The sequence below is a fragment of the Zerene cesonia genome, unplaced genomic scaffold (genome assembly GCF_012273895.1).
Source record: "Zerene cesonia ecotype Mississippi unplaced genomic scaffold, Zerene_cesonia_1.1 Zces_u005, whole genome shotgun sequence".
Taxonomy (NCBI): Eukaryota; Metazoa; Arthropoda; class Insecta; order Lepidoptera; family Pieridae; genus Zerene; species Zerene cesonia.
The window spans coordinates 1,051,930-1,078,189 of record NW_024045135.1 but is presented as its reverse complement, the minus strand read 5'-3'; the positions used below and the strand labels follow the sequence as shown (position 1 = coordinate 1,078,189).

At 33.8% G+C, this 26,260-nt stretch overlaps 2 protein-coding genes across 3 annotated transcripts in view; both read right to left on the bottom strand.

Moving 5' to 3' along the window:
- Positions 1–293: 293 nt before the first annotated feature.
- LOC119838833 (zinc transporter 2-like) lies at positions 294–18,034 on the bottom strand. Of its 2 annotated transcripts, none has more exons than XM_038364960.1 (11): positions 17,704–18,034; positions 6,467–6,627; positions 6,134–6,238; positions 5,477–5,597; positions 5,110–5,289; positions 4,505–4,592; positions 3,651–3,803; positions 3,008–3,139; positions 2,000–2,108; positions 1,358–1,483; positions 294–687 (listed from the first exon to the last, which is right to left on the bottom strand). In XM_038364960.1, the coding sequence occupies exons 1-11, from the start codon at positions 17,973–17,975 to the stop codon at positions 614–616; spliced, it is 1,521 nt and encodes a 506-aa protein (XP_038220888.1). In that variant the 5' UTR covers positions 17,976–18,034; the 3' UTR covers positions 294–613. The 2 variants fall into 2 exon arrangements, with proteins under 2 accessions (XP_038220888.1, XP_038220889.1); XM_038364961.1 differs by lacking the exon at positions 17,704–18,034 and adding an exon at positions 9,896–10,047.
- Positions 18,035–25,277: 7,243 nt separating this feature from the next.
- The window catches only part of LOC119838773, a 2,588-nt gene continuing 1,605 nt past the window's right edge, over positions 25,278–26,260 (bottom strand). Inside the window, exons 2-3 of the mRNA XM_038364875.1 lie at positions 25,366–26,260; positions 25,278–25,289 (exon numbers count right to left, since the gene is read on the bottom strand). The exon at positions 25,366–26,260 is cut by the window's right edge and continues 26 nt beyond it. Of these exons, the coding sequence (XP_038220803.1) occupies positions 25,278–25,289; positions 25,366–26,260 (907 nt within the window). The remainder of the gene's footprint in view (positions 25,290–25,365) is intronic.

The window sequence follows — 26,260 nt, the reverse complement described above, 5'->3', positions numbered from 1 at the left end:
AAAAAGTCGAATTGAGAACCTCGTTTTTTAGAACGTTGGTTAAAAATAAAACAAAGGAAAACAAGAAATCATATTTTATTCATGCATCTCCTCTTAAATCTACAATACTTTCAACGTAACAACTATTCACTTACAACTCAACCCTGTAAGGATAAGGCACTTTTCATATTACAATAATATCAACTTATTACTTTATAAACGAGTAATATAATTTTGGGGATTATTTTTCATAGAGATAAAGCTTGAAAAACAAATGTTCTAAATTATAAATAAATGTTCTAAAATAAGTATTTCATTTCAGTTACAAAAATGCATTTAATTACTGAGCCAAGTTGTTTTGACTCTAACACGGTCCAACAGAGCTATAAGTATTTTGATATTAAAAAAATAGGCACCAAATAAAGATTTGTAATATCGAGCGATATTCATTAGATTTTCAAAGTAGCGCTATTTCATACAAATTCTAGAAACTTCTAGAACATTTTGAATTCTCTATACATTCTCCGTTGCATTTTGAATGTTCCGGAACATACCCGAACATTCTAGAATGTACTGTGTACATTAATAACATGAAGAATGTTCTAGATCATTCTAGAATATTCTCAAAAGTTCTCTATACATTCCTCTCTTCGTCTCGAATAGTGATTGTTCCATCTGGATTACACTTTAACTCGCCGAGTTCATTACCTGAACAACATTGACGGTAGTTTTACATTTGAACGTTTTCTGTTTAAGTACATATAGTTAATTTGCTACATAAGAAAAATAAAGTTTCACCCGTGACTTCGATTAAAAAATATATGACCCTTGTATTATTACGATAGGATTTAACCAGATCATGAGCTTATGAAATAAGCAGACTCATCAAAAGCGGTCCAGTAGTTTTTATGTGAAATTTAAACAAAACGTGGCTACAGCTACGATAATTTTTGTATAATTTTCTACTCTAATTAGTGGAATATAACAAAGTCGCGGGTAAATACTAGTTTAATATAAATAAGTACATAGATTTACATAAATATTTGAGCCTCAAATTCGGTTTTGTTACTTAAATTATGCTATATGCCGTAAATCATATAACTCATGAATTACTATGCCCTAAAAGGTGAGATTTTAATTTACGCCTAGTTGATTTATTGAGTCTTGCCACCATGACTGAATTTCAATTCTAATAAAATTAGTATGTTAGAAAACAGTTACCTCATGAAAAACATAACACATTGGACAATAAACCTTACATTTCACAACATAAGGTGTACCTTTACTTAATTCCCTATTGTACAGTTTTTATCGGATAATCAACCTTACGGCACATAGCAATACGTGTCACTACAGTTTCACGACTGCGGCATCTTACATTGGCTGCAATCCTCCATGCCGTCGTTGAACTCCTCAATTTGCAGCGTCATTTCGAAGAAATTATACTTTTCGTGAACCAGACGCGTGGCTTGTTCCAGAATCTTCTGTGGACTGACACCAGTGCCTGCAATTTTTTTTTTATTAAATCTATTCTAGAGCAAGGAAAAAAGTCACTGTTACAAATAACGTACACACAGACGGCGGAAAGCGACTTTGTTTTATACTATGTATTACATATCTCTTTTTATTTTAATTTATTTTTCGTGGTTATATTGAACAGTAATGTTACAATATAAGTGTGTCCGTACCTGTAATTGGTGTATACATCAAGGCGAACTATTATGTTTATATTTAATTACTTTGAATTTTATGTATACACTGTTCTAGTTCAATAAATCTATATACATATATATGAAAATGGTGTTAGTTGCACTATTTATAACTCAAAAACGAAGTAACCGATTTGGCTGAAAATTATATTAGCTAAGAACCAGGATATAGCAAAATGTTATCTCGGAAATCGCACGGGAACGGGAACATGCGAGGACAATCCCGGGTCTATCATTCCTGCGACAACGCGGGCAAAGCCGCGGGCGGAAAACTAGCAAATTAATAGATATATAACCAGTAGGATACGTACGTATGGCCAGGTGCGCGGCGAGCGCGGTCTTGTCGAGCGAGAGCGCCCACATGCGCAGGTTGTGCACGCGCACCACGCCCGGCAGCGACAGGAACGTGTTCGCCACCTCCTGCGGGACGACAAGTTCTAGAATGTTCTCGAATTTTCTAGAATTAGTTTTGAACCGAAAGAGTCGAAGAATCCTGCGGAGCGAGAAGCTCCTAGTGTTCTAGAATGTTTTCGAATTTTCTCTAATTAGTTTTAAACCGAAAGAGTTGAAGAATCCTGCGGAGCGAGAAGCTCCTAGTGTTTTAGAATGTTCTCGAATTTTCTCGAATTAGTTTTAAACCGAAAGAGTTGAAGAATCCCGCGGAGCGAGAAGCTCCTAGTGTTCTAGAATGTTCTCGAATTTTCTCGAATTAGTTTTAAACCGAAAGAGTTGAAGAATCCTGCGGAGCGAGAAGCTCCTGGTGTTCTAGAATGTTCTCGAATTAAAATTTTAGTTTTCAACCGTAAGAACAGAAGAAGTTCGATTGCTGAGTCGTTGCTACGCTTTGGCAAAATGACATTGGTTCGAATCCCAGCATCGTGATTTTTTTTCGACAATTTTTTTATGAATTCAAAAATTTTCGAATCTTTTGCAACGTTTTGGAACGTTCTGGAACGTTCTGGGCTGAACGCGTTGCACGGGGAACGTTCGATAATATATGTAAAGATATTCTTTTGCAGTTTTATGATTTATTGTTATTCTTTTTAACACTAGGAGTTTCCACTCCTGGTCTTATGTCCCACATCAGGCCATGATCGTTTATAATTTCGATAGAAATTATAGGTTCAGTACTAAAGAGTGTAAAAGGCAAGCTTATTTTACTTATTTTTTTTTATTATCCACCTCCTTACGATATTAAAAATATTGTTGGTTCAAATTTAACAATTTAATTCTCAAATATAAATAGTTCTTATATACTACTAATACCTAAATCTAACCATCTAACAGAATTAAGATTTGACTAGTACTCCCACGCATACCTGAAAATCGACACCCCTCGGCGAGCCCTCCATGAGCACTAGCAGTGTGTCCTTGATAATGTTGAATGTGGTGATCAGCACCAGGATGGAAAACAGGAAGGTGCATATGGGATCCACTAGGATCCAGTCCGGCTGGAAATTTAAATTAGAACAGTTACTTACAAATAATTCATGAAACATAAAAAAACGTGAATCAAAACGACAATCAAATCAAAAACATTAAATTAAAATAGGCAATTAAATAAAGTTTTACTAATTTCTAAAAAAAAATCTATCCTCACGTTCATTGGAACTCAAATGTCTGCGCGGCGTCGTACAAGACATTCATTCAAAATAACACCTTATTTTGTAATGATAACGTTCAAATTCGCGTGTAGGCGCTCATTAGAAAAATGCCATAGTAGGCACACCGGCATAGGCAGTTTTACTTTAGACCATTTCCTTTTTTAAGAGTCCACGTCGTATAATACATTTAATCAAATTAACACCTTATTCGCCTATGATAATGTTCAAATTCGCGTGTATGCGAATGCGTGTTCATCAGAAAACTCAACCTGCCACGCATAGGCGGTGTTTTACATCGGACAGTTTATGTGGTTAGGAGTCACTTTCTGTGAGGAGTGTCCGTCTGTGTATTGCTCACCTTGAAATAAATAACAATGGCCGCAACGAACACGCCGAAGCTCTGCAGAAAATCACCCAGCACGTGTATGAACGCGGCGCGTACGTTTATGTTCTCCGCGTGCTCGTGCTGGTGGCTGGAAGAACTCTCCGCGTCCGAATCCGGTCTCTCCTTCTGTTAATTCAAACTCAAATTGAAATTCAAACTCAAACATTCATTTATTAATTTGGATTCTGATGCACTTTTGAAGAGCAACTACAGAGGTATTTAGTCGTAGTTAGTCTCCCCGTGGCCACGCACGCTGTAAAGTTTTCGAAACTTCTGTTTACATAATATACTGAATAAATCGCGTTTAAAACCCGTTAAAAAGTCTTTAATTTCTACATGTATAATACTCGCGTAAAATCAAATACAAGGAAATACTAACTACAGGCTCTTCTCTGTTAAAACTCATCTTTCAAAATCGGTAAAATTATATTATTATAACATAGTTTTAGCCGAACCTTTTTTTTGTCATTATCGGCAATGGAGCTGGTAGGTATTATGTCAAATTTTCATTTTACATAATATGTACATCATATTAATGGTGCCAAAGAACTGTGCTGTGGTTCTTAAGCGAAATCATTCCGATATATTCAATATAAATTTGTATAAAATTTACGTAACGCTTGATCAGCGGTTCATCATTAATATAAAATGTTTTAAATGATTTGTTAATACAACATCAATATCTATATAAAAAAGAATCTGCAAACGTTAAGCGCAAAACCCGAGAACGGCTCAACCAATTCAGCTAATTTTTAACATTTAAGGCACAACGATGGTTCTTATAGATAAAACATGTACCACGGGTGAAGCCGGGGCGGATAGCTTACCTTATTGTTGAGGACAGGATTGCTTCCGCCATGCGAGTGCCCGTGCCCGCCGTGACTGTGGCCATGTTGGTGAAGTGTCAGCCCCATTCTGTAGAAATAAATATGTTAAATATCGATTTTAATTTTAAAATAATTGATCGAATTATCAAGTCGAATATAGTACCTAATTCATCCACATTAATTACAGGATTTTTTTTTTATGGAAAATTATTTTTTTTAATTAATAACTGTAAATGAAAAACAGGACAGTTTGTGTTTTTGTATGTTTGTGAAGTTTTCACGCAAAAATATTGTTGAAATCGGCCCAGCAGGACCGTTTTCAACAATATTTTCGTAATTAGAAAGCTGCAGCTTCACTGCCGTGATGTGCTTCGCTGCAGTGCCATAGGCTATATATGTATTGTATAAAAACCTTACCAACAATACAAATAAACAATTTCATTGTTTACGTACGAATAAAATCCGTTCTGCTGTTCCCTTCCCCCAAAATTCCGATCGGATCCCGATGAATTTAACCCCAAGACATTCCACCAAAACACTCGTAAAACGGCTTCAATACCTCCCCCCCCTCCCGCCCTCCCTCACCCCCATTACTCCCAACTCACACAAGATTAACAGCGACTCCCACAGCGGATGTGATCAACATAACGGTGGCGTCGATCTCGAACTGCTCGTATATGACACGCTGCACGGCCATGTACACCAGGATGCCGGTCACCACCCATATGAGGAGCACCGATGTTAGAGCGCCTATCACCTCAGCGCGGTACCAGCCGAACGGCATCCTGGAACACGGGGGAAAAAATCGCAAAAAAATCACAAAAAATAACAAAAAATACAAAAAAAAAATGCATATAAAAAACAGTAGCCTATTTAAATAAATGACGCACATATTTTAATAAAAAATCGGAAAAAATAACAACCAAATAGGTTTTTTTACTGTAATTTTAATCAGAAAACTTCGGTACAAACCTCCTCGTAGCCGGTCTGCTAGCCACCCATAGAGAAAACAGTGATATCATGAAACTGGCGAAATCAGTCAGCAAGTGCGCCGCATCCGTCGCTATGGCCAGACTGTTTGATAGGTAACCACCTGCAGACAAAAACATACGTATTAAATATAGGTATAATCCTTGAAGGGCCTATCCCGAAAAGGCATACAAATAAAATTTTAAAATGTTGTAAATCAAACATTTGTAATAACGGCATTATGTTAATGGGAACAAACTAAAAAATCAGTTTCAAACACTTAAGACACTTAGAAATTATATAGTGTTGTAGTTTGAGTAACCTAGATTCTAGAGTATAAATCTTTAGTGAATTATTACCCAGAGTTTATCATCTAAAAATCATAATAATAAACACCTAGCTTTTAGTCCAGAAATATCAAATATTTTAAGAGAATTGATCTTTAACAGAGGCTCACATCCATTCTCATATTCACCTCGTCACTCCTTTCCTTATCCCTTAAAAGTGGGCAAAATATTTGCAGAGGTTCTGTCTCCGTAAATGTACATGGGGCGACAACGATAGCATACCGTCAAGTGAACAATCAACTGACCATTATAACACAAAAAAACATAAAAAAAATAAAAAATAAAAAAGAAAACAAATAAAAACCCAACTCACCGACAATTTCACCAATCATAAACACCACGCACAGTATACTAGCTATAATAAGTTTTCTCCTCGCCCGTTTATCTATTTCTTCATTGCGCGATCTGTGACAATGCCCTAAAAATAGAGAGGTGGTTAATACTGTTTCTGAGCAAGTACTTATAAAATTACGTGAATTTTAATTCTTTGAGCCAAAATACCAAATCAAATAGAATCCTCATCTCCATTTCTTCTGATACACGGCATATTTTTTTCATTACCTACACAGTATTTTGGACCCAACCTTACGACCTTAGTCCAAACAACATAAAAATGTTAATGATCTCATCACTACTAATTACTCACGTTCCACTTCACTAATGCTCCCGTTGCCGGTTTCATCACCGTCCGCGTTCGTCTCGATAACGGCACAGCACCCCGTGGAAGGGTTGCCGTGCACGCAGAAGATCACTCGCCGGCCGCGCGCCGGGCTCTCCGTGCCGTACGACGCTTTGCCATCTTTGTAGCTGGAATGGTTATTAACACGCTTTGATTAGCTTTACCTGTATGTTTGTATGTAACCGACTCCTTATGACTCGACTTCGACCTGCTTTAAAAGTACTTAATTCAAGTCTTATACAAATACTGTATAGCTCTTTATAGCTCTAATTTCATGAGCATATTATCAAGGATCGATGGCAATACGCAAATTGAATGAGATCCCTGTGTATAATACGAAATTCAGTAGATTTTATGATTTATGTATTTTTTTTTATTTTTTGAGCTTAACAGTGGGAAATTTGATTTTTATATATTTTATATCTTAATAACTATCTTTTGCCCGCGGCTTTGCATGTGTTAAATTGGGAGGAACACCCCTTACTCTATACCGTGAGGATTCCCCGCTACCTTTGAAATTTCTTAATTCTATAACAGTATTTCTCCACTTTTTAATAGATCTTACTATCCATATAAACCTTCCTTTTAAATCAATCTATTTATTAGAAAAAAACCATCAAAATCTGTTGCGTAATTTTAAGATCTAAGCACACAGACACGCGGAAGGCCACTTTGTTTTATACTATGTAGTGAGGATGTTATGATGTTATGGGATGTTATGTGATTGTTATTGTTTATATATACGATCATATTGAAGTGATACTTGTGATTCATGGATCTACTATCAAAATCACTGCGTCCACGTTTGTCTCTACACACTGCAGTAACAACGTGGCATTTATCGATGATAAAAAATATTACGGCATTCATTTTTAGGTTATCTTTGTCGCAGTTTATTGACCCTGTTATCGACCTTGTAAATTTAGGGAGTGTATTAAAGGAAGTGTCTGGAAACCATCATATAAAAATTCGGTTTTCCAATTTTATTAGAATATGTCTGAAAAAATGGAGATGAACAATAAATAAAACAGTTGAAATTTTTGTTCTTCGTCATTTTGTTGTAAAACTAAATTATCGCACGTATTTACTTAAATTATTCATTTTTTTCCGAGTTCGGAATAGTTTCTACATAGAAGAGCGGGCTAGGAATTCTATAGCTGCTCTTTTCAAATGTAATTCCACAGTAAATTCAAAAGCAATTCTTTAAAAGTATGTAATATTTACAACAGCGTGTGGATCAAAAGATTGTCATTTTGTATTAAGCCGAGAAGTCGGTATCAGATATTGTTTGGTTTAGTATAACTTCACCGATATAGTCGATTCGTTTACTCGTAACCGGCTCCTTGTCGACATTTGGAAAAATAAATTTTCAGCGCAATACAAAATAACCAAACGTTTGACAAATGACGACATCAATTCTAAACGGCAAAATTATATCATTAACTATGAACCTGCGATATACCAACATGTAGATAACTATTGACCGTTTCTCAATTGCTTTGAAAATAACACGACCCTGAAGATATTTCCTCCCCACAATAGCCCATTTATTTACTTTCCTCTGTAAGACTAGCACGCAAATCTATTAACTTTGTATTTCCTGTTACACCAACAAAAACACAAGAAACACGTGCTTATTGAACAAATAAATAACAAAATAATGGTAGATTTTTATCATAAGTATTTCATACTTATAGTTATTACATATTGTAGGCTTCAATCCTTTTTTTTTCAACTGTTTCTTACTAATGGAAGGGTACCCATAATACAGATTATTATCTAGTACGGGACCAACGTTTGTATGTGTTTCTGTATGGTTGAGACATAAACTTTTTTTTTTTTAAACAAAAATCATAAATAATTGTAGCTGAAATGTTCAATGATTGAAATAAAACTTTATTGTAACGGATTAACCTGTGTTGTATCTATTTTGCTCATAGGACTTGAGGGCGCTAGCAGTGCAAACATAAACTTATAGTAGGACTAGCTGCGCCGCGCCGTGTCACTCGAACCGGGCAATAGCAAGTATTTATATTGCTCATATTGTCTTATTCTAATTTATAAGCTACATTATTGTAAAGTTTCATTAAAATCCATAAAGTAGGTTTTACGTGAAAGAGTAACAAACATCAATCCATTGATAATTACAAATCGCGTTTATGATATTAAATAAGATAAGCTAGTAATTTAGACGACTTTACCAACACTTAACCCCGGTGACAAATGTGCACATATTTATTTTAAATTTGGAGTCGAATGCCCGTTTTCTGTTCTCGTCCATATTGAATTTGAAATTTGACATATTAAATTGTATTTTACTATAACTCGATGAACGTAACCTTAGAGAATTATCATGTATTTTATTTACATCTTTAACAGATAGCATCAACACAACTAAGTACGGAACACTACTAAGTACTAAATACTAAACTGCTAGCGTAAGAAGGCTAGGGTTACGTTTTGGTTTTCAACTGAACACAAAACCGTATAGTTATCGTTTCATCTAAGAACTAAGATGCCTTAGATGTACAAATAAACACAAACCACACAAACAAACAGACAGACAAACTGTTACCGCCCCACTTTTTGCGCTTTTTGGGGGTTTATAATTAATAGAGAGAGCGAGAGAGATAAATGCACAAACATTAGATGATTTACCACGTGGGTGTCACGTTTACGTGTCATATGCTCTTGTGACCTTAAACAAACTACAATCAGACGAAATGCCTTTCTATCATAAACCTACAATACGATGCATTGGTTTATTTTACCTGTTGATTTACTACCATACATAAAGTATGCTACAATCAACATGTATGTAACATGTAATTTGAATTACGTAATTAATAAACAATGGCTTGCTTAAAAATGCTCAGTTTGATAATATCTGTGTATGATTATGAGAATACTCTAATATATATAAGTGTTGCCTATTTTAATATAGTCGTTTTATAGTTTAATGAGTCTATGTAGGCCAATACTTGACTGATAGCGTCGATAATTTGATATTCAATTCTCTAATGCGGAAACAAATTATAATTTCATAGTCAAAAATAAGACGAAGCAGATTGTTTGTTTTGTATTATCTTGTGTTTTTACATGCCTATTATAGGATTAAGATATGGAAGATAATTAATTAATTTGAAAGTGAAAACTTTCCGTATACGCGTAAGGTACCTACGTACTTGTAGTATTCGAAACTCGGGTTCAACAATACAATGAAAAATTGAGAAGTTAACCTAATTTCTAAACATAGTGTACCTACTTAATTCATTATTCAGATACTGACACGATTTGTGGACATAGATCTATTTACACACTGCAAGGTATATGGCCATACTGTATTACTTATACGTATTTCTCATACTGTGATTAGTTGAAATAATAAAAACTCACAGCAACAACGGTTTCTGATCCTCGGTCATGGTGGCACGATAAAACAATAGATCACGCTAAATCCATTACGGCACAAACAACTATGAAATCACCAGCAGTTCAGATCAATTTGACGCACGTACTAATGTGGTGTTATCGCCAGCGCTCGGGCGCTCCTTAACTTTACATTAAATATAGATAACGCGATGCAAATACTGCTGCTTTGATAAGTACGATCGAATGTGGGGGACTGGTAGACCAGCGTGATGGTCGCGGGAGTTCGTAAAATATATGGAAATTTGTATTTTTTGCCTATGCTTGTAGATTCCCGTAGAAGTCGAATAAACGGAAGATTGGTGATGATGGCCCTGAAATTTTAAATAGAGGGCCATCATCATCATGGGACACAGGCTTCCTCTCCTCCTCTGAGAAATATCTCAGGCCGTAATCAGGTTGTATTCAAGCCATAATCCACTAAGCTGGCCAAGTGCAGGTTGGTGGGTGGCACGTCATATCGTCGAAGATTTTTATTCTTGGATATGTATTTTTAGTGTCTATTGCGATATATTAACGAAAACTATACACAGAAAGGCTGCAAAAAATTAACAAATATTCAACTAATTATGCACAAAATTTAATAGTACTCTAACTATCGACTGTTTGAAAACATCGCCTTTCGTAAAGCGTTCGACACGCTCGCTTGCACTAAAAATATCGATAAACAACATAATAGATACGTTATGGAAAATCATAAAACTAATCCTTTAATATTCAGTACAAATCATAACCTTGGGCCCGTATTGGTAATGATTTATGAACTGTTTCAAATATTTAGTATTCAATATTCATAGTCTTGAAACGTTTAAGTGAAAATATTTGAAACATTTTAATTATGCGTTCTTTAATTAAACTTATATTTTATCTACATTATAGATGGATAAACTCCTATTAATTATACAAATTGGTTCCAATGTACTCAATATTTTACATAGACATCCAATGATGAGATTAAGATTGAAATGTTTCTCAAAAGATTTATTCAATGTCTCTTCTATAACGAAATTCCCACAACGCCATCTAGTGTAAAACTAAAATATTAGAACAAATGTATTATTTGTAAACAAAAACAAACATAATTAACATCACAAACTGATAACCTCCTGTTTTGGAGTCGGCTCGATGAGTTGAATTTTTAAAGGCTTAATTTTACGTATTATTTTTTTGGTGATTCTTTATTGAACTACATGTTTTCAACTACGGCTTCGCTCGCGCGTTCAAAGAGAGTTCGCCATGGAAATGATACGTTCCGCCCCGGTAAAATGTCCTATGAATGTCTAGACACAAAAATCACACCAAGATCGATCCGTTGCGATGCAAAAGAAAAACAAACACACTTTCACATTTATAACATGTGCTTATAATATGACATTTACTAGTAAGATTAAGGTAGTAAGAATATTCTTTTGATTTCCCAGCATATTCAGAAATTATAATTTAGGTAGAGAATTCCGAAACATATGTAAATCTATCAACTCCCTACTCAGTACTTTACTGAGTAACATGCATATATGCGTAAGCTATTCCAGAGATACTTGACTCTCTCGTCCCCAGTCTATCCGAGCGAAACCTGGAACAAGCGGTTACTCAAACGAATTCAAATCAGCGACGGTAGCAATGTAACAAAGTGTTGTTGTTACGGAAACATGATGCAATCGGGCCCGATCAAAATTCAATATTTACCTTCGTATAAATTCGCAACGTAGGTACGCCTGTATCAACATTCAATTTGCAGAAAACGACGTCTTACATAAGGGGGACTACATGTGCTAAAAGATCGAATGTGTTAGATTAACTGATCCACTAAGGTAGAAATAAAACAGAAAAATGTATAGTGCTCAGGATGTACCTAGTTATGCTAATTGTATTGTGTGCTGAAAACATTTTGCTCCAATTTCGAGTCGACAGAAAAAATCTTAATATTTCTTTAAACATTTAAGCATGCTTATATACGGAAAATCTTTCTTTCAATAATTATAATAATATTCTACAAGCGATATAGTTATTTTACATATATTTTTTTAAAACCAGATTTTGTTTTATATATGTACAATCGATAGATTTTTAGTACATCACGTATTCTTATTTCTGAATATTATACGTATGCATGTGTGCGTACGTACGTACCTACGATAGGAGTAGCTGGCGGAACACTGGATGCCATAGATTATACACTTATATGTGGATACTCTCTGCCCCAGCTAGGGGACATAGGAGTCTAAGTCAAGTAAGTCATGTGTGAGTAGGTACAGGTCAGGACCGTCGATTCGAAAGATTTCCAAAAATTTGCTTGCCACGTCCGGGTATCGAACGTTTTCAAAATTCTTTAAAACTACACCGTATACTTATATTTCATAAATCAAGTCAATTACAAACATCTACCACTCTATCTGCACGATTAGGAGTCCAGTGCATTCCCTTCAGGTGGCATTACAAAATTCCACCCCGTATACACCACGGTCAAAGCTGTGGCATAGCGCTTGTTATAAATAAATGTGTTATGGGAAAAATATTGAAGTAACATATCGCAAACGCTTACCCAAAGTAAATACCGATATCTATGTAAGGCAGTTGTTAATGATAGCTGTGTTTACACATCGCACTTCCTTGAGAGGTCTGTTTGTTATATAGACGACGTTACTTGTGTCTAATTAACAGGTTTGATTATATTTTTAACACGCTTTTATTAGCTTCAACTGCATGTTCTTAGATTTTGACCCACCTTGAAGAGACGGATTTAAGTTTAACTTTGAACAGTTATCAAGGATCGTTGACAATACAATAATTTCATGAATTTATTTTATCATCCTGATTAGGATCCCCAGGATAAAATATTTTCATTACGTATACTGTACACTAAAGTGAGACAATATAGATATACGTATTACGCATGATTAAAGCGTGTTTTTTTAACTATATTCAACTAATATTATAAATGCGAAAGTTTGTGAGGATGGATGTATGTGTCAGTTGTTACTCTTTCACGCAAAAACTACTGAACCGATTGCAATGAAATTTGGTACGTAGGTAGCTGGACAACTGGAATAACACATAGGCAATTTTTTATCCCGATATTCCTACAGGGTACAGACTTAGGCGGGTGAAACCGCGGGGCGCAGCCAGTTTATTGTTATGTAAAAAAAAAAGACTAACCTCAATTTTTTTTGGATTTATGGATTTCTGCAGATAATACGTTCTTGTTTACTTTTGCAGGAAGCTCTAATGAAGGGTTCTTTAAAATTCACAAAAGTATTAAATAGTTCTTTCCAATTCAATCGAAATAGATATTGAAGGAAGGCGAATATTGGATCTTTACTTAAGTGTAATCGTGGCCAATTTTATTTAATTTTTGCAATTTCTGGTTGTATGTCTGCGTGAATACCTAATTTGTGTACAATAGGCATAATTGTTGTTCACACATGCGACAGCTACGTGACTTGAAAGCAGATTTTGTCGATGACCAAAATTTTTATGCCCTACGTTTTGAATATCATAAACATAAATATGACGCTGACGGCATGCTGACCGTCATAACAGCCGAAACGTATGAAACTGTATACATCGCACACGCTGATACCTACGCGTTACTCTCAAACATTACATAGAGGTTCATTCTGCCAGCACTGACGGTCAGCCAGCCGTCAGCGTGACTAAAACCAACCGGTTTAAATATTATTCAATAAAAATCCAGAAATATATCATTCGCGCTGTTTAAACACAAATCTATCCAAGTATACCTAGCTATAACAATCTAGGACGTCCTTTTTGATAAGGTGACAGGCGACAACTATCAGTACGACGGTCTCACGTAGCGACCTTTATGCGGAACGCGGGTCGCGGCAGCAATCACGGAATATTTAATAATGCACTCGGAGGTCCGTCAAGGTGCTAAATAATATCGCCAAAGCAGAACTAATTGTATGGACGAATAAATACAGTTTAAAAAAACACGCTTTCATGTAAAATAAACGTTTAATCTTAATTTTACTTCGTACGTAAGGTAATAATTTTCACACTGGCGATCCGCGAATTAGCATATTGAGATAACACGAAATTAGCGTTATATCATCAATCCTTGATAAGTTTACGAAGTTTAAAAAAAAAAACAATCGGTTATAGTGAAAATCGAGTCATATTGGAGTCGGTTACATACAAAGTACAAAAATAGAAACATATAGTTGAAGCTAATAAAAGCGTATTAAAAATAAACAATAGATACAATGCTAATAATGGTACAATTTGGTTGTACCATTATTTACATTACATTACATACAGTATTCACTTAACATATTAACTCAAATTAGAAAAAAAAATGGAATATCTTACTTAAAACGAGGATTTAGAATCTAGAACTATTGCTTATATTGGATTTCAAATAAAATTAATATGATGGTATATCGAAATCTGCAAGTGTCTTCATGTTTGTCGCGAGATAACAATACATGCACGCAAGAAAAGAAGTTGGACATAGAAAAGCATTTTCATATATTAGTACGATTTGACGAACTATATATATCGCCCAGGCTTCACTCGTGGTACGTTTTTTGTCTCCATAAGAACTTTAACAAAACAATTGGGTCGATATTACGCTTAGCAACATATTTGTCAATACATTTTTATTTCATATTGATGGATGAATATTAAACTAACATAGTAACTTGATGTTAAATTTTTATGAGCGAGTAGTAAGTTATTTAATTTTTAGTTTTATAGCATTGAAATGCTTTAGAAATGAGAAATTTTTGAAAGAAATTTTGAAAAAAATTTTATCACGAGGCGGGAATCGAACCCGCGGTTTTTTGCCAAACCGTAGCAACGCTTTAAGCCTCTCGGCCACCCACGATACCAAAAAAAAAATTTCAAGTGGATCAACAGCAAAAACTTTAGAATCAAACCAACACCTGCTTGATCACAAAACCCTGCCGCTAACCACTGAACCAATCATATCGTACAATTACAAATTTTTATACGACCCATTCTCGTAAACGTTTTGTTCTTTTAAATGATATTTTCCCTTACAAATGATAAGTTGAAACTGGTTACCAGTTGGTGATGCGTCGTGAATTATGACCCAATAAAAATATTTACGTAACTGCGTAATTATGACAATAAGCGAGGAGCAAGATTCCGTAATAAATGGGTTCTTTGAAGCTGTTACTGGGCGTGTGATGCTCAAATGTTAAGTTTTTGTTACGCCGAACCAGATATAAAACGCGTTATGAAATGCTAGTATTCCGCCCGCATTACCCGCGAAGTAAAAGAAGATAGACAGGGAGTTGGATACTTCCCCCTTTCCCGCTGGATTTCCGGTATAAAAACTTGTCCTTTCTCTGATCTCAACTATCTCTTTACCAAATTTCATATCATTTGAAATAACCAAGTCATACAAACAAACTCTTCAGCTTCATATATATAAGTTTTGATAGACACTAATCAAAGACTCCATATTTATATCTTACATTATAAATACATTGTCTAATACCATACTTAACATATTCCTATGGTTTGAGTAGACAAGTTACATTTTTTTTTTCAACCAATTTAAATCTTATACAAGTCATACTAATTTGCCTTATTCCCTGCTTTTTAAACAAAATAAATAGCTATTTCAATTTGGTTACAAATTCAAATTTTGTATGTTACATTTGATTAGAATATATGCTATTTTTTTTTCTTTCAAATGTTAAAACTTATTAAAGGATATGGGGTAGACAAAACTTTAAAAGTTAACATGCAAAGTTGCCATTCATGAATTATTTAAAATTAATTAAATTTTTTTCTTGAAAAGGGGGAAAGCAGAATTATTTTTGTCAATTTTCTGTTAGTGCACCAGTTCATCTTACGGTTATTAACTTTAAAATCATTTCAAATTATTATTGTATATAATGAGTAAGTTAAACTTAAAAATTATGCCATAAAAATATAAAATTACACTGATTCTTCTTTCTGAGAAATTACAAGAACTTTGTTTTATACACACATAGATTATTATAACCTTGAATTAAATAGTATTTAAATTTAAATAATGCATCAAGAAGTTGAAATCATACTATGTATCATACTACATACTACATCAGTCTTATAATCTGTTTATATATTATTTTTTTATTTTTAAAAACCAAGCATTGCATCTCCATTCAGTATAATAAGTTAAAATTGTTTGTGGCAATGATTCATTTATTCATATTAAAATATATTTATTAACGGAGTGTCTATTCACACGTAAAACTGACTGTAACGTATCTGTAGCGTGAATCTAGCGTGAATTTAGCGTGATAATAATTTAATCGAAAATTATTCAAAGAGCTTATTTGTGAGCTTTTTGCGTGAATGTAACGTATATTTAAGATGGAGTTAAAAAATACAGAAATACATATGAATGTATCTTTCCAAAGACAATGTGTGAGACTCCATAAAACCGAATGAAACCGTTTGGACCCGATTGCAAAAGCGGTAAATTGAAATAACGGACGCGAGAGAAAAATAATAGCAAAATAAAAAAAATGCATGCAAGGCCGTAAACATAATTAACGCCTACTTGAGTAATAAAAAGTAATTAAAAAATGCAAATAATTATTTTATTATCGCAGACCTGTACAATCAGCTTAGACTATTAAGGCACAGGCTCAAGTCAACAATAAATATTATTTTTTATACCTTTATAATAGTAAAATTTCTATAAATTAATTATTAAAGTCCCGCCACGTGACTGTAAAAATGATTAACGTTTGCAAAAGTAATTCAAAGTAATTAAAAAATTCAAATAATTACTTTATTATCGCAGACCTGTAAAATCAGCTTAGACTATTGAGGCACAGGCTCAAGTCAACAATAAATATTATTTTTTATACTTTTATAATAGTAAAATTTCTATGAATTAATTATTAAAGTCCCGCCGCGTGACTGTAAAAAGTAATTAAAAAATGCAAATAATTACTTTATTATCGCAGACCTGTAAAATCAGCTTAGATATCTACTTTTGTAATTATGAAACTTTTTTTAGTTTTATATAAATAATTATTCAATTTATATTTTAATACCATTTTGTTTTTTTTTTCATGTCTTTTACTGATGTAGCATAACCTTAAGATTATTGTAAATGTATAGTTATTTGTGTATTTATATTTCAGTTAATGTTAATTAAATAAAAATAATTTTAGTAACATAAAACATCTATGGTTCGTGATTGGATAGAAATTACGTTGTTTATTTTCTTACATCCACGCAGAAAGCTCGCCAGTAAGCTCATACCCGAATAATACACAAAATTGTAGTAACGCTAAAATCACGCTAGAGTCACGCTATACTCACGCTAAAGTCCGTTTTACGTGTAAATAGAGTCGTCCTTTATTAAACAGCAGTTCAAATAGTATAAGTATGTTATACTTTTAATGACTTCACAATTTAATTTTAAATGAAATGTAAATTGTGATACATATAGATATATACAAATACAAATCAACTAGGAACACTAATAAATTAAACAAAAAAAGAAAAAACAAAGTGGGTACAATAATACCCAAATCTACTCACATTTCTCTAATATAGAATCTTCAAATCAAATAAAATGCATCCATTATCTAACATTGATAAGAACATTGCATAAATCGCAATAACTTACCAACTAAATATATTTATGCGGGTAAATCATATATAATTATTAAATCTAAAACTTTTAAAATATCCAATGACTTTCGAAAATATTACGCTCAAAACTTTAACGCACTGCGAACACGTTACGAATTTTTAAATCATAATAATATTATACGAACCCGTTAAGTGTAGACTGCGCTTCTTGATCCATAATTCCCTTTTTCACTAAACAACCGGGAGTTTCAGAATTTTCCGTCACGTATTCCCCGTCCACATCCTCTAAAATCGCCGCACGGTCTGCATTATTCGCCTTGTTCAATTTATCACTTGACAGACTTTTCGACCTATACCTCCCATTTAACGGTGTTAAAGTTTTATCCGCGAACGAAGCACTCAAACTATTCAACTTCGTATCATTTTGATAATTATCGTTTAATATGTTGGATGACATTTCGCGCCAAACAAATACCGCGCGTACGTCAAACTGTCAATCTCAATTCTTGAACGCCGCGGAGCAACTGACGTTCGCAAACAGATACCAGACGTTTTGCCGATATTGGAACAAAACAAAACTACTCGACCGATATAACAACACCATCGGAGGCTATTGTGTGTGAATAGATTTTTCTGTCGTTTCCTGTGGCCGAGTAATACTCTCGTGACAATCATGTATTGAAAAACTTAACTTTTCAATGTCGGAACTATTTATGTTCAGGTTACGGTGAAGGTAATGATGGGACCTATTGTATTGCAAATATTTTTTTGTTGTGAAGTGTTTCTTAATAATTGTGACCTTTAATTTTAGGAGAATATGTAAAAACGTTAAATTAACGTTAACATCATAGATAAAATTATACTATTTAATTATTCAACCCTAAGGCATAGTTTGTTTAACAACACCAAAAAAAAAAACATATTTTGTGATATTTTGAGTTCGTATAAAATATATTTAAATTATTGTTCAATTGAGAAATACCTACTGTTTACACAATAGCTGTTGCATTTTTCTTGTTTTAAAAACAATGTCCTAATCTTACTTCCATATTTCAATGTTAGTTAGGTACCTAGAAAATTATAACGCAGCACGACCTACATTCAGTATCACATACTATATAACTATGAGCAATTGTTATAGGGCTATTTAATATTTATTCTAAACATAATTAGCCCATAAAATAATCTTTATCAATATAAATACAAAATAAAATGATTGGTTTGTAGGTATAGAAGAGTCCTTAATATTGAAATGTACTGGTTATTTGGAGGCTGGACACTTGACCTCAATCATACGTGTCTAGATTATATTATAAGGTGAAACCTACAATGTTACTTTATAAACTCGAATTCACCAATGTTCTAATAAAATGTCTTTGAAACGTTTTAAAGAAACATTTTTTAACAAACGTCAAGAGGGTATATCTAGGCAGCATGAGCCCTTCATCTGTTTTTGCTTCTCCCACCTCTAAATGTGGGAACATTAAAATATCTTCTTTTTTCTGTTATCTACAGTTCTTTTTCCGTTTCGGTTTCCGTAACACTCGAGTAAATACACATTTAATTTAATCGACTACAATTAAAGGGAGTGGGGTATCTCTCTCAATGTATCTCATCTTTCTTCATTTTTTGCGCAAAAAAGGAATAAAAGATAACAAACATACATACACAAATACAAATGCTAAAAACAGCATAGACCCAAACTAACGGCACGGAATTTACTAAAGATATCGCACAGTTAATATCGTAAAACCTATCAATTGAACCGCAACTTACAAGAAAATAAAGATCTTTGAATTTGAATGCCACTCATGGCTCAGTTGATGTCAAATTTGCACATTGTTATATTCGTTACATATTAACAATATTTCTATTGTATAACGATATAATATCATAAGTAGGGTTGCCACCCGTACACATATTAAGTAACTAGCTTTTGCCCGCGGCTTCGCACGCGTTAAATTCGGAGTAGCTTTAAAACCCCATCGAAATCCGTTACGTAGTTTTAAAGACCAAAGCATACATAGTTGCAGAGAAAGCGGCTTTGTTTTATACTATGTAGAGATGATATAGCACATATGAATAATACTAGTATAGTATATGTTATGGTGATGCTACAGATGATGTTACTAAAATGCTAGGTATATTCTCTTTGATCTTTAAATGTTGAAAGCTTGTGCTTTTACGGATTACGTACGGATTACCATTATAATAATTACGGATTTTTCCGTTATTAATATAAAATGGCGAGAGGTATGAATAAAATTATCTCCATTGTTCAGATAATTACCAAAAACAAATGTGTTGTATTTTTTACTTGAATTTCCCAATATTTTTGCAATGTTTTGTAAAAAGTACTATATATTCTTCAAAGAAGGTGGCAACCCTAATCGAAAGACACCGAGAGCGTCCAAAATGATTGAGCGTGGCGAATTTCTGTGGCACACCGTTTCTTTTCTTACTTATTCGATGAAAATTTTGAAATGTAGTATTACTGGCTTATACCGAAGATAAAATAAAACTAGTATATAAATGTATTGGAAGTTTCAAACAGATTAATAATAAGATTTGAAGCATTTATTACTCACTAGACGATCCGGCTCCTCCCGGATTTTTATACTGATCCTGTCTTATCCCACGGGAGCATTTAATCGGCATATAAAATTTTCGTATCACCTAAGTGAGCTCATAGCCTGTCTGTATACGAAATTTCATCAAAATCCGTTATGTAGTTTCAGCGTGCTAAACATCCAAACAAACAAACTTTCAGATATATAATATCATTTTATACACCAAGGTTGACGAATAATAATATTTATAATAATAATAGTTTAAAAAAACTAAAAAACACGCTTTAACAAAAATCATATTTTGCAAATTGAAAAATGGAATAATTTTATCAAATTAGTGTATTGTCATCGGTCCTCAATAAATCTACAAAGTTTGAACGAAATCTGGCCGTTTAAAGTGGGTCAAAATCGCGCCCAAAGAAGTCGGTTACAAACAAACATACAAACAAACATACAAACAAACATTCAAACAAACATACAGGTGAAGCTAATAAAAAGCGTGTAAAAAGCTGCGCCGCCCGGTTTCATTCGCGGACGAACTCACGGGCAGTTCAGCAAATGTTTATATAGCTCATGTCTTATTCTGATGTATAATCTATATTACTGTTGTTTTATCTACAGTTAAAATCCATTCAGTAGTTTTTACGTGAAAGAGTAACAAACATCCGTCCATTCATACTTACAAACTATCGCTTATAATATTAGCTGCGCCCCGCGGTTTCACCCGCGTAAGTCCATATCCCGTAGGAATATCGGGATAAAAAGTTGCCTATATGTTATTCCAGTTATTCAGCTGTCTACGTACCAAATTTAATTGCAATCGGTTAAATAGTTTTTGCGTTAAAGAGCAACAAACACACATCCTTACTAACTTTCGCATTTATAATATTAGTAGGATTAGTAAGAAGATACTAGGATAATGCACTGCCTACTTTTATTTGGCCCAGTATTATAACAAAGTTTATTTTTCACACGGTTTCTGTGAATATTTATTGCATTCATTCCCAGATTCGTCGATAAGCATGATAAACACGTATAGTTTAAAAGATAGCTGGATGTTTTGCAGGCGAACCTTGATAGATTGCATATTTTTTTCCACACTAGTATCACAACATCATCTATCATATGAAATTATATTTTCTGAAGTCTATAACGAGAATCTGTAAGATTCAGATTTCATAAACGTCTTTTTGCATGTGCGAAGTGAGAAGAAAAAACTACTAAGGTTGTGACTGTGTGTTGACATGCAATATCTTACACCGTAATAATTATAATGAACTGTTAAAGATTATTTAAATAGTATCACTCATATAACAACAGCTAAACAAACATACCTTGTCTACAATTTTGTTTTTACCAGCGTCAGATAAGAACGTCCATCATGCTTCATTAGTATTATTCGCGGAAGTTTAACCACTGCAGGTAGGTATTTCAGTTACAAAGTTAACGTGATTATTTTGTAATATAATACTTCAGTAGTATATTATTATATAGGTATTATCTGTGTTTCAGATTAAATTATGCTCTCATTTTTTCTCGTAGTAGTAGTTGTTATAACATACTATTTGGCAATCTGTGGTAGTAGTGTAAAATCACATGTCACGTGTTTTTTTCTCATTTAAATGCTTTTAACTGGCTCTACGAATGTATCATATCAGCAAATGAATTATTTGCGAATGAAATTGATAAGAAGAAGGTGGTGTTCGCTTACCATATATAGTGAATAGCAGTGTGCACTGTATGTAGGTTTCATCATCCCTTAAAAGTTTTATTTTGCTATTATTGTCGTATCTAATTATGCTAAATCTTAGAAAAGAATAATCATTTCATATACCACAACGTACTTATACACAAAGGAGTTAGATATAAATAAAAAAAGATCACATACCTTATTGCGATCACCGCTGTATCCATAATAACTAGTCAATTGTTCACAAAAAGCATTTCATTTCCAAGTTTCTAGTAACTCACTGAAACCACTTTAGCTCGACTCTTGCTTGCATTACAATGATTTCACGGAAAATTATATTGAGTTATACAATGCGGCGTCGAATCCTTAACTATACGTAAACGTACTCTGTTTATACTATGGTTGTACTTGTTTAAATACAAAATATGACAACCGATATGTTTGGGTAAAATATTGGGAGAGTTGGCTTATCCCCGCTTCGCCCGGGCTGACCCGGGATAAAACGGAAATATAATATAACCCATGACACTCATAGACTACATGGTTCTCTGTTGGTAAAAGAATTTCAAAATCGGTTCAGTAGTTTTAGAGATTACCGCCTACAAAGATACAAGTCATTTATAAAATGATATGGTAAGCGAATTATTGAGTTTGTTTTTTATTCATTGCAAAAGAGAGTAATTTAGATACCAAAAATATTGTTGTTAGTCTACCTAGGTATAAATAATTTTAAACATAATTATTTCCCTTCATTAAGTAAGTCTCATATCTCATATTGTTTAAATGTTTGTTAAAATGAACATAGGTTTTATTTCAGGTTATTTTTTTTAACGTTTAAAAACTAAATTCGATCTCTTTCCAATCATAAAACGCAAACCGCTAGGCAGCTTATTTGGATGGCAACACTTGCGTGAGCCGCATAACAGCTGTCGCTTCTGCTCCCTCGCCGTTTCACAAAAAAAAAAGCGATTCATATTTAAAACCTCGAACGTCCTAACTCTAAACGGTTAATAGAAATATATATCATAACAAACGGATGTTAAAACGTTTATGTGTACATACTATACATTAGCATCAATATAATAAATCAACAATACAAGCTCGTTATGCCTTTTAATTGCATTATTATATTTAGTGTAAAGTATGACGGCCATTAAGCAATCAACGATATTGTGTATGCACATACACTTTAAATAATAGTCCTACTTATATGCATGCTCAGTGTTTTTTAAATCTTGAAGAGCATCAATAAGTGGCTACTAATTTTATCTAGCATTTTCAACACGAATTATCCCAGCAGGCGAATGGATTAAAATGTAGTCAGTTATATGGTATTATGTCCAATTTTTATGTAAGATTCGGTTCAATACTTTAGAAGAACGCTTGAGTTTATGTAAGACACATTTTAACCGTCATAAATGGTTCAAAATCATGTCTGTTTCGCTATTTCATAAACATACACTTACCTAAAATCCCGTTTCATTTTTGATACTCGGTTACTCCGAGGGTTTTCAATAGGTTAATGATCTTATTGTGTTTATGGGAAAGTATGATCATTTGATCCCATTTTAGAAAATGGAGGGGTGAAACTGGGAAGCCGCGGCAGGGCTGTTGACGACTTTTTTTGTAAAACATAATTATTTAACTAAGAATTAAAATATTGGTCCTATGTGTTTATTTTCAGTGGCACAATTTCATTCTAATCCGCTTCGATTATTATTATGCAATACATTGTGAGTAGATTAATCTTGATCAACTTTTTATGGTTTTCGGCCATAAACTTGATTGGTATCGACCACGCAACTTCCGTATTTTTTCTCTATGGAATCAAAGATACCAATGCAACAAATAGTTAACAATTTAGAAGGCTAAAAATAGAAAAAATGGAATCTCTTGGAGTAACGGAAGTTTTAAAACAAAAAGTAATTGTTATAGGAAGAGGAAGCCTGCAGTATTGTTCATTTCGCTTCACTGATCTCAATAAACAAACTGAATACTGTTAGAAAAGTAAGGTCCGTTGTTATTTGGCTTTTATAACTACAACTTATATGCTCCGACTTTGTTAACATGTTAAACCACTTTCAAAAACTAAAGATTCTATGTCAGGCACAGATAATAAGATAATAAATATCATTTAAACAGATAAGAAAATATTGAAATGAAATGAAATGAAAATATTTACTATCTGTGCCTCATTCTTGCAAAATTATTAAAATGCTTATTATAAATTTATGCATTCCTTGTTTATTTGTTACTTTTTTTACGAAGTATTTCGTTTTTATTGAGACGACATAGCTCCGAATAGGATTAATAACAGTTGTTACAATTATTAATTATAAAGTTATACCATTAAAGGTTTTTTATATCAGAGCGGGCAATTGCGCTGGTGGTTCGCCTGATGGTAAACACCACCGGATGGTGGTATGAACATATGCAGAGACAGTGCCCATGCGAATGAGGTACCCGCTTTTCAGAAGCTGAGGGATAGGGATTGAAGACTAGAAAGAAGGAATAGATGAGGAAGGGTGAGGACAAGGAAACAGGAGTATTAGTTTCAAAAAGCTGTGATAGTTAGTGTGTACTATCGTTTGCAAAATATTTTATCTTTATTAATTGCTTACTAACTCACAATTATATATAAAATATTAAATTTTATAATATAAGTTTGTCAAGCACATGAGAGAATGTGTTTTAATAGGTATTACTTATTAGTCATTAGAGCTCCCTCAGCAAAAATCTATCCCTTGATAAAACTTAAGAGCAAATTTTAATTTCTTTATAATTGCTTACATAATTATATTCCATAAATAGAACAAATATTTATTATATTTGTTTCCTCGATTTCGACACTTGAACTTGGCCCATATATAGTTACTCAAATGGCCTTTGTTTTCCCAAAGGTCAAGCGACTCTTTGCATGTAAGCCCTATCTTTGGTTCCACAATCTACAATAGTTACGTTTATGGAATAAATTATGCAATAAAGGGAAAGAACGTGTTCTATATTGCATCATACAAACTGTCAATTGTAGATTAAAATTCACATTACATCTTGGTAGAGCACGATCGTCTCAATTGTCCTGAATTGGACTTATATAAGTATACTTGGATACTGTGGTTTCGAATTTTATGGGTAGTTGATTCTGTAGCTATTTTCCAATTTGTATTAACTCATTGTAATGATTGGTACAAATTGGGCTATAAACCACACTTTAATGTGTGTGCACCATTGTATTGTTTCGAACCGTTACATTATATAGCTAGATATGAATGACAGTAGGTACCAATCTAGTCTAGCGAAAAAAGATACTCCTAGCAGGCACGACTACATCATTAAATTATGAATCAAAAGTCTGGAGTAACAAAATTTTATACCACATGACTTCTATAAAATTATTAAATTATGTCATTCTTCATAAGGTAAATAAAACACAACCAAATTTGCATTTCATTATATTTTATACAAATGGACACGATTTACTTTCGCATAAACGAATGCATCATACGTAAGCCTAAAAAGAAAACAGTCGTATAGAAAGTCAATCGCATGCTTGTTCGAAGGTTGAATCCAGCAAGCCATTTACTTACGACATTTTCTGTGAAGAGCGTCGGCCATTCAGCAATACTTAGGTCCTCGTAAGTTTGTGCTTGGGGACGCAAGCATCTCAGCAAATGTAAGTATGCTGTGTGACCAGCCTCGAGCGCCGCTGCTACATCACCGTCGGCGAAAATATCTAAAGCGCCCCACTCTAAAAACCTGGAACTCAGTTTATTCGTCAACATCCTTATCGCGACATAATCACCACACCGAGGAACGAATACATCTTCAATGTCTGTTTCTTTGTAACTGACCGCACTAGCTGCTTCGTCACCGAATAATCTGATAAGCTGTGCTATAACCGCGTCTTTAGAATTCTCAGAACCATCGGTAACTTTAAGGTAACCGACCAAAGCTGCGTATTTCTCTTGGCTACCTGTTGTGGACATTTTCGGTCGTTCTGTAGCCCAGATGATGGGTCCACGAAGACTTAGTATATCGCCACTAAAACCATATTCTCTCCAGAACTGTTCTTCGTATTGGATAACAAATTTTCTGGCCTTTCCTTGCTTCATGGATGATGCAATTTGAATTTCACAATCTGACAATAGCTCAGAGCCCATTTTGATGTTTTTCAGTTGATCGGGTCGCAGTGCCATTGCAAGCAAGTTACAAGTGTAACTTGTCTCACCTTTAATTTTGCTAATTTTCAAAATTACCTCTTCGTCTGAATATGTTCGAATTTCTTTAATAGTTTTGGCAGGGTATGTTATGCTAGCGACGCTTTGCTGCAGTTTGCTGGTAAGTCGTTTCCTGCAAAATCCTAAGAGCTTTTCGCGTAATCTCGTGTTGTCTCCATCTATGTGATTTCTGGCACTGCTAGTTCTATAACACTGGTGTAAATAAAACAGTACCGACACCGTATCAGCTGTAGTGCCACAGACA

Excerpts from the sequence above, each read along its gene's own strand:
- LOC119838833 (XM_038364960.1), bottom strand. The coding sequence starts at position 17,975 with ATGTCATCCAACATATTAAACGATAATTATCAAAATGATACGAAGTTG. Across the intron at positions 5,598-6,133 it reads TATGATTGGTGAAATTGTCG|GTGGTTACCTATCAAACAGT; the intron begins GTGAGTTGGGTT and ends TTTTGTCTGCAG. Across the intron at positions 5,290-5,476 it reads AGCAGACCGGCTACGAGGAG|GATGCCGTTCGGCTGGTACC; the intron begins GTTTGTACCGAA and ends CCCGTGTTCCAG.